The 9,313-nt window shown below is 41.6% G+C and overlaps 1 protein-coding gene and 2 long non-coding RNA genes across 3 annotated transcripts; 1 reads left to right on the forward strand and 2 right to left on the reverse strand.

Moving 5' to 3' along the window:
* Positions 1-3,082: 3,082 nt before the first annotated feature.
* LOC125213963 (uncharacterized) lies at positions 3,083-5,186 on the reverse strand. Its single transcript, XR_007175044.2, has 3 exons — positions 5,081-5,186; positions 3,804-3,864; positions 3,083-3,272 (listed from the first exon to the last, which is right to left on the reverse strand). It is a non-coding gene; the product is annotated as an uncharacterized LOC125213963 (long non-coding RNA).
* Positions 4,308-6,542, forward strand: LOC125213952 (uncharacterized). Its single transcript, XR_016135365.1, has 3 exons — positions 4,308-5,224; positions 5,324-5,931; positions 5,995-6,542. It is a non-coding gene; the product is annotated as an uncharacterized LOC125213952 (long non-coding RNA).
* A 488-nt stretch (positions 6,543-7,030) lies between these two features.
* Positions 7,031-8,059, reverse strand: LOC148931514 (uncharacterized). Its single transcript, XM_089063631.1, has 2 exons — positions 7,721-8,059; positions 7,031-7,636 (listed from the first exon to the last, which is right to left on the reverse strand). Exons 1-2 carry the CDS (start codon positions 8,012-8,014, stop codon positions 7,031-7,033), a joined length of 900 nt encoding a protein of 299 aa, XP_088919757.1. The 5' UTR covers positions 8,015-8,059.
* Between the last annotated feature and the right edge of the window lie 1,254 nt (positions 8,060-9,313).

A 9,313-nucleotide genomic window follows, 5' to 3' on the forward strand; every position in this document is an offset into this window, starting at 1 on the left:
CTGTTATTAAGAATTCGTCTTCGAATTTGAGATGTTGCACTGCTTATTTGTTGTAGAAGTTACTTGTGAACTTACTTGTTCAAGATGTGAACTTACTTGTGAAGTTGGAAGCAACACTTTCATTTTTTTTTGTTAAAATACAACAGCAGGATGAGATCACCATCAGTTAAATTTGCTCTTATACACATGATGCTTGAAGACGACCCTGCTCGTATGTCGTTACTTGACGGCCAGCACTAAAAGCAGGAGACGTCGTATTGTCGAAATTGCGAGGCAATACAGTGTGTTGAATAATGTTCCCTTGCAGATCGAACGATTGAACAGACTCATTCATGCCACAGATTGTATAGATAATCTTCGTATGGATCGCAACACGTTTGGTAGGTTGTGTCGTATCCTTACTACAAGCGGGGGGGGGGGGGGGGGGGGGGGTTGCCCATAGGTAAGTGTGTAGGGATCGAAGAACATGTTGCGATGTTTATTGGCGTGCTGGTGCACCACAACAAAAACCGGATTGTCCATATAATTTTGTTAGGTCCGTGTCCACGGTATCCTATTATTATAACAAAGTTTTATGTGCTGTTTTGAGTCTTCATGACGTATTGTTTTCAAAGCCTACTCCAGCCCCAGAGGATTGCATTGACCATAGATGGAAATGGTTCAAGGTACTAAATTATTGAATTTTTTTTTATCCTTGCCTACGTGTTTGTGATGCAATTTTTCCTAATGTAGGGTTGCCTAGGTGCCTTGGATGGTACGCACATTGATGTGTTGGTTAGTTATAATGATAAGTCTCGGTATCACACGCGAAAAGGCTCTATCGAAACAAACACGTTAGTTGTGTGTGATCGAAACATGCAATTCGTATATATCCTACCTGGTTAGGAAGGATCTGCTGGGGATTTTCGTGTGCTGAGGGACGCATTGTCTAGACCCAATGGATTTAGAGTTCCACAAGGTATCAATACTAACATAGGTGTTTGCTAGGGTAATTTTTTTTTCCTTTTCTCTTTGCATATCTGTGAGGTGCTCAGTACATGGATGTAACGATATTGACTGTTGTCACACCCATATGTTGGCAATTTTGCAGGATGTTACTATCTATGCGACAATGCATAAGCCGATTGCAACGGTTTCTTGACTCCATAGGTACACTACCAGCTCAAGGAATGCGGTGTCGGAGATGCAGTTCCCCAAAACCAAAAGGAACTGTTTAACATGCGCCATAGCAAGGCTCGAAACATTATTGAACGAGCCTTCGCTATGCGCAAGATGCGTTGGAGGATTTTGCGTAGTGCTTCCTTTTATCCAATTCAATACATGGCTTGTTTCCTTCTCCATAATTTCATTCGCCGTGAGATGAGCATATATCCCGTTGAAGCCGGGCTCGATGGTGATGCGACCACAGTCGTGCAGGCGGATAATTATATCGCTAACGACTATGTTGAGTGCGTGGAACCAACTCACGAGTGGACTGCACTACGTGACTCCATAGCCATGAACATGTGGAATCATTATTAACCCTTTAAGAATATGATTATGCTTGTTACTCACCTATTCGAACTATGTACTGACTCAAACGTTTACGTACTTGATTTGCTTGTTAGGGTTATATGTGTCGTGCTTCACTCATTTAAGCTTACTTCTTCAATAATCTCGTCTATGGCTTACTCTCAGTGAATGTCTTCGACTGCCTTTGTTGACGGCATTCCCGATTGCGGATGCGGTCTGGGCAAGATGGAGATGCGCCGTGCAGAAAAGAATGCAATGAACGCTAGCCGCTATTATTTCAAATGCCCCGATAATCTCAATCATTCGGGTTCCTTTTAGTGGTGTGATGAGTATGGCAGCGGGTTCAGCGCAAAGAATTCAACGGATGAGCGTGGATACAGTCAACCACTAGCTAAGAAACGTGTAAACCCCGCAATGGGGTGTCGCCACTGCTGTGCGGGCAAGGCCGCAATAGATGTTAAGGCTCAACTCTTAATTATGGGTATCAACATTTCGTTGGTTGTTGTAGGGATCCTGATTGGCAAGCTTACCTGACCTCATATGTCTGCGTTGTGTACAAATGTAATGTGTGTCTGACCTACCTCGAGAGTTATGTAAAAATGTCATGTTATTTGGGTATCTACTAGCGACTTATGAACGAAAAATCGAACTATGTAACATATTTTGAACTGTATATTGTACTTTGATTTTTTGGCCTTCTTAATTAATATCCGATTAAATTGCCTGCTGTTTTCAGTGCATACATCACGGACGTTGAATATTTGACTGCGGACTGCTCCAATTATATTGAAAAATATATGGTTGAAATTAATGAAAGTATTTTACAAAAAGGCAAAAAATTAATGCCTCATTGTCCCGTTTTGTCAGGGAAGCCCATACTAATTTTGGCCTCATTTGGATGTGTGCTTCCATAAATATTTGTACCATCAACAACACAACATCAAGCTTGGTAGATATATGTCTATCAGCCATCATCTTAGTTTCATCAAGTAGAGTAATTGTTCTACTTGCATAGAGATAGCTTTAAGGGGAGTGGGTAGATAAATGTCATTCATACAATTCATTGTTACCAATTCTATTCAACCATCCAGTACCTCAATTTGATTTACAACCAAACACTTTCATGCTCCAAAAATTCCTTCAGCCAACACGATCATCCCCCAACAAGCAGCCTATTTATATTATGGTAACTGTTCGCCCGAGGTTGACGAGATCGTGTTAAACACGATCATCAGGCTGAAAGGAGCGACGAACTGGGTGCTCCATGACTTCCCCCATTGGTTTGTGATGACAGCGCAACAAGAGGTGGCGTCGAAGATGTATATCCAAGTAACTGAGTCAGATCTCAAGCAGCGACTTGATTTCATGAAACATAGGTACAACACTTTCAAGAGGTTGCAGGCTGACGGAGCTTCGTTGTCACGACCGCACTTTGCTAAGGATAGCAAAGCCGGGAAACCGTGACTAGGGGTAGGAAATAAGAAGAGGGGAACAAAAAGGGGATACAACAATGACTGAATATTTACTTAGAAGTAAGGGGGAAAACAGGTTCAAACCAACTTTTAATCACTAGAACTTGAATGAAAATCTTACATTTTAATAAATAATTATCAGAGTAACAGTCGATGTCATCTAGAACCTTAGTACGCAACGGAACGAACACGGTCACATGTATGGGGACATGCACCGCCGAGAGCCTCTACTTAAAATAAAAGGAAAATCATAACTCTGCTCAGCATTCTCCATCGTCACTGCTCAACCTGCATATTTAGAAATATATGCAGGGCATGAGTATAAAAATACTTAGTGAACACATTGCCGAAATATACATATATAAAATGAAAATATTGTCATGCCATCACAGTAACACTCGAGGGTTTTCTCTTAAAAGGCCCGAACTTACTAAATTCTTTGTGAGCTAAAGTTCGACTGATCAGTCTAAGTTCTTTCTGTACTTTTGCCATATCTGAACACCAAGTGCCGTGGAGATGGTGCTCTCCCATGGTCACCTACCTTTTTCTCCAGCCGGGGAGGTGGCCACCTCCCACGGCCTCCATAACTTTATTTGTGACCCGTGGAAGATGGCCATCTTCCACGGCCAATTGTGTACATTAATCCGAGTAGGGACACCGCCCTCACTTGGACCCGAATTCGATTCTTACGTTCCAACCAAACAGATAGGCATAAAACAAATCATTTATGGCAAGACAACATTATTTACATAAACAACAAACATAGATTCACATTTTCATATTTTCATCCACATTAGTATGTAGGATAGAAAAGTTCACCTCGTTCGTTTAATTTCCTTAACTTGATTTTCTCGTTCCGACCTTAACTTGCGGAGATAACCTTTTTCAAGACAATACAATATAATATAAAATATTAATCAGACTTCAAGAAATTCTTATATTTATTAGGAATGCATGCCTCCTAATTAAGCCCTCTCATTTTTCGCTTATCCTTTAAAACTTTTGAAACTCATATATTATTTAATACTCCGTTCACTATTCCCGGCTTCGACTAATTTGGAACTCCATACTTTACTATGAATTTTACTCCCGCAAAACTCTAACAAAACCAAAGATCAATTATTTTAGCTTAGCTACACGTTAGAAGGAACTATATATATAAATACTAATTGAAGCTTAATTTAAAACTTAGGCTAAGATTTAATATTAAATCCATCCCAATAAATTCAGATTTCAAAATTGGGCCAAGACTTCCTTTTATTTTGAATCCAAATAATTAAATTTTTGAAACTGGGCCTCCTTGGTATATTTACTGCAGCCCCCAAATTTATTAAAAGGAGTTGGGCCCGGATTTAAACTTTTCCATTCAATTAGTCAAATGAATTAGTATTTCCTAGCCCAACAATCAAAATAACACACAAATGAGTACCCACTGATGCCCCTCACCATTCACACCCAAATTCTAATTTGATGTGAGAGAAGCTCCCACTTCTCACTACCAGCTACTGCCGCGGCCATCACGCCCCAGCGCCGCCGTCCGTCACCGCCTCCGACGGCGCTCCTCTTCTCTTCTCCTCTCCATCTCCCTCTCTTTCTCCCCCCCACTCCCTCTTACTCTCGCCGCTGCTGCTCTCACGGTGGCGCGATGTTGATCCCTCCGTCTCTCTCTATCCCGGATTCCGCTCTTGCTGCCTCCCGAACTCCGTCGGCGTCGCTGGGAGAGCAACGCCGCTGCTATACTGATATGCCTCCTCTGCACGCCCCTCCGTCGTACGCTTGCTGTTTGGACAGCCCCGAATCGGTATCCAGCAGCCCCTACTGAGTTCGAAACAACCTCGCCGGTATCCGGCAACCCCCGAACCATTCAAAACAACCCTGAACTCAACTCGATCACACCCGAACTAGCCCCGAAACGCCCCCGCAAGATAAGTTCTAGCACTCAAATTATGTTCTTTTCGTAGTTCATTTAGTTACAGTTACAGAGGGGTGTTCAATTCGTTGTGTTCGGTTCATTGTTGATTGTTATTGATTGAATTACTTGTGTGAGAGCGGTGGATGATATGCTATGTATAACCATGATCAAAAGGATTTTATACCTTAAAACACGATATTGAATTGTGAAATTTTGAGACTGAGAGGAGTAGTTTCCTTGGACTTGGCAGACTCATCTCTATGATTTGGGATGCTTATTGGAAGTGAATTAACCAGCCCCTTTGAACTCTCGATTTCTGCCGTGGATGGTTGGTATTGGAAACAAGAGCTCTTCTACTTCTCTTCCTTCCTCTCGGCTCTCTGTTTTTTCTTGGAGTTTGCAGAAAGTGATTGTGAATTATGTGCAGGAGGTGGAGTGTAATCAAGCAGCTACGTGCTTGAGGGGAAGGAGAGTAATCAGGCAGCTACAGCTACGTGCCTTGAGGGGAAGGAAAGTAATCAAGCAGGAAGTGGCGGAGTGGATCAAGCGGGAGGTGGAGGAATGCCACGTGGCTTGAATGGGGGGAGAGTAATCAAGGAGAAAGAGGTGGAGGGGAGCTATCAACAATTTATGCAAAGAGATCTGACATGGGCTCTTTGGGCTCCAAAGAACAAATTATTTTAGTGATTTGGGTTTTGAGAGAGTGGACTCTTTCTTTTTAAATTAGGCCCACAAGAAATAAATCCTTTTATTTCTACTATACTTTATTTCTTGAATTTAAATCATAAAATTTAGCAATTAATACTTTAGTGGTATGCTAATTTCTAAACATAAATTACGACTCTTATCGATTTATCGTAAACATCTAATACTCCTTTTATTGTTAATAAGGAATGAAGATTAAACGAAAAAATTCAGATACCCATTCGACCTCCTTTCAAGATCAACTAAACAAGACCCGGGATGTTACATTCGTGGGATGTCGGGGTGAAGTTTGTACGGGCCAGTGACAACATATGGGCAAGAATACTCCAGGTATGTTATGGTAGATGTCCCTAAAATATTTATGAACAAACTGACCCCTTTCAACCATGACAGAAAACTCCTTTCGTCGGGGCATATTACCACCGTGATGACCCCTATTTCTCAAAGCTCGCTTGCTTGTTCGGGTTAGGTGAAGTGAAGAAGGAAGAGGATGCAGAAGTTGTACTCATATCTGACGGGACGGAGAAAGTATCCACTGATGAGCCAAGATGTTATGAGATTACTGGGTGCGACGCAGAGGTGACATTGCCGACTGTTTTCCCACCACGTACGGTCCGTCTAAAGCTATTTCTGGAGGATGGCGAACCCCCTATGGATCTCGAATTAACAAATAAAGTTGGCATTTGTTTCATTGACTTGAATGCCAACGGGAAGTTGCACACTAGGTTTGAGAAGCGTAGGGACTTGCCCATTGTCCCCGACGGGAAGAAAGACAAGGCTGGCCCGTCAAGGTTTCACCAAACACGAGTTCGTGTGCGTCAAACACGCCTAAGCAGCAGTGGCCTTATATTTACAAAAAACCAAGAGTGTAGATCGGGTAAAATGGATATTGTTCATTAGCTATGCGATGTTGGTATGATATATGTCGTTGATTTTTTGAATTTCTGTTTGTGACATACCTTTTGCTACTAGTAGAAGCTTTTGCATCATGTAGTAGCTAAAGCTTAGTATGAATAGGTTTGGTAGTGACTATGTTATTGTGTGGTGTACCCATATGTATTGTGAATATGGTCTTTTGCATAGTGAAGAGGGCAATTTTAAGTTGGGCTCTATTTTTTACAACATTTGTCTAACATATATTATGGTAATGATCTATCTCCCTCTGCCCAATCAACAAAATGGAATACGATAGTATATTCGCCATTACTAGTGGAAAATATTACATACGTTGAGTACACATATGTGTCTCTGTACCATTAAATAAGTTTGTTAATGGAAACACATATGTGTGACCGTAGCATCAAAACGACAACCCAAAACAAAAGCTACGTTCAATCACTACTAATATCCTAGAGTCCAATATGTATCATAATTATAAGCTTAGATAAACTTAGTATTGTACCCAAAAGATAGAAAGACCAGCTTCCATTCACGCTCCCTTGTCACTCTCCTTGATACACATAAGCAGATATCCTAGACGTGTTGCAGCCAGCATTCCCATGAAGACCTCCGCACGATGCGGTTTATCACCTAGGATGTTACAAAGACGGTACTCCTGGGTGAGAGTGAGACCATCGACGGTACCCAACTTATCAAACACGTCTTGGTTAGCCTGCCCAAGATCGAACTCGTACCCAATCCGTGATGAAATAACCTCCAGATGGTTGTTTGTGTCATGGTGAAGGTTAGCTAAGAACTCCATCAGTGCGGAGTCAGGACCGTCGACCTTGTGCTTCTTTCTACAGTGGGGCTCGGATGTGGATGCCTGTTTGTCACTGTTACCCGAACTCATGTCCAGATTTCCCCCTGGCTGCGACAAAGGAAATGTCTTATCCGCCTCCGGATGGTCAAGGCCCTGACTGAAGTCGTTTTCATTCACTTTAGAACCCGCGGCAGCAGAGGCACGCATACGATCAGCCACATCGTTTACCCGCTCTCCCCCTCCCCCACTCGCACGATCCTTGCCGAAGATTACCTTCCACGTTTCCCACAGCGTCCAAGACTTATGGCGTATATCCTTGGCGTCCTTGTCAGCCTACACCACCGTCCAAATATTTTAGCTGTTTAGTATGAAGAGTGCTAGTTCGGAATAAAGTACAGAAAAAATACAAATCCTTACCATAACGATTACTTCCCATTGGTCGTCGTCACATTCGATCTTGTATTCGCCATCAGAATGGAACCCGATGCCGCCCCTACTAAGGATTCCTCGTAGGCTGGTGTAGGACTTCTTCCAAGCAGTTATCTTTGATGTTACATGTGGTGTGCCTTTGATATCCGTGGTTGGAAATTCCTTTCGAATTGCATCCTCGATCTTCTCCAAATACCCGGTCCGAAAGCCATTGTCAGACTTCCACCCCCTTGCGACGAGGTCCGCCATACAGGCAGCCAGGAATTCTTCCTCTTTAGCCATCCATATCCTCCGGGATCGATCGCCTTTACGGAATTTCTGCTGCGGTGAGAGTTGGTTAACTGCAACCAAATGAACCACCAGTTATGGAATTATATGTATATTAGGTACGTGACCGTAAATACTCTAATTTTCTTAACAAAACGACCTTGTGATGGATTTCCCTCTTCCACGCATCTAGATGCAGATTCCCTCTTTCCGTCCGTTCAACAGCATAGCCGCAAGAGGGCAGAACGTGAGGAAACATATCAACAACATTATTCCCCCAGAACGAAGGGAAACATATCAATAGCATTTTAAATCCAGAACAAAGGGAACCAAATCAATAACATCATAAGTCCAGAACAAAGGGAATCATATCAATAACATCGATTCGTCCAGTACAAAGGTAACCATAGCAATTACTTTATGCTTTGATTTATAAGAAATTTTCCCAAATTATCCAAACGACAAACATCCAAAACTTGATTAGGATCCCACTCGAATAAACCGATTGTGACAAACATTCACAGCAACTACAAATCATGGAAAATAACAAGAGTTAACTCCAATTATGTATATGAAACTCCTACAAAGCGAGAATAGCTCTGTAACCACCGTCAAATCCGACGACAGACATCAGCGTAAAATGAAAACACAGTCGTTTGCTATTGTGTTGGTGAAGGCCTATCTCATTTTGGAGCTCCACTTGGTAAATGGAAGAGATGTCTATATAAGTGAGAAGGAATGTATTCTTGAATTTGTAAGTTTGAATCGACTCTCCGCCTTTTTTATTTCAACGAAACGGGACATAAATTTGTTTGAAATTTTTAAGGGCAAAATAGTCATTTCGAAATATCAGGCCTTTTATGTAATGAGACAAAGCAGAAATTTTTGTCCCTAATCTGGGCCCAAATGTGGTATCCCAAACGTATATTTTGAATAAGGCTGTGGTGGGCCATACCCGATTTATTTAAATCAAGTAATAAATCTGACGAACCCATATCTTCTTAATCGAACGAACCCTAACAAATGATGTAGCGGCCTGGTTTTGTTGACCCTTATAATATTGGCTCAAATCAATGGAGAGTTATGATCCGTTCATATTTTATAACGAGACTACTTGAAAATAACCCAATCTTATATTGTCTCATCCGGGTTTTGGCCCATTCCAAGGAAGCCCAACTACATTTTTTCCAATATAGCCTCTTATAATAACAATAACATAATTATATTAGTATGTCAGAAAAATAATGTTGTGTCAAATTAATTTGAATAATAAATATTGTTCAAGTAATAAATCTGACGAACCCATATCTTCTT

Source organism: Salvia hispanica, chromosome 2, assembly GCF_029641045.1.
Source record: "Salvia hispanica isolate PSC_SH4W2 chromosome 2, Shi_PSC_v1, whole genome shotgun sequence".
Lineage (NCBI taxonomy): Eukaryota > Viridiplantae > Streptophyta > Magnoliopsida > Lamiales > Lamiaceae > Salvia > Salvia hispanica.

Coding starts and splice junctions, on each gene's coding strand:
- LOC148931514 (XM_089063631.1), bottom strand. CDS start 8,014: ATGGCTAAAGAGGAAGAATTCCTGGCTGCCTGTATGGCGGACCTCGTC. Junction 7,637..7,720: donor AATGGGAAGTAATCGTTATG/GTAAGGATTTGT, acceptor ACGGTGGTGTAG/GCTGACAAGGACGCCAAGGA.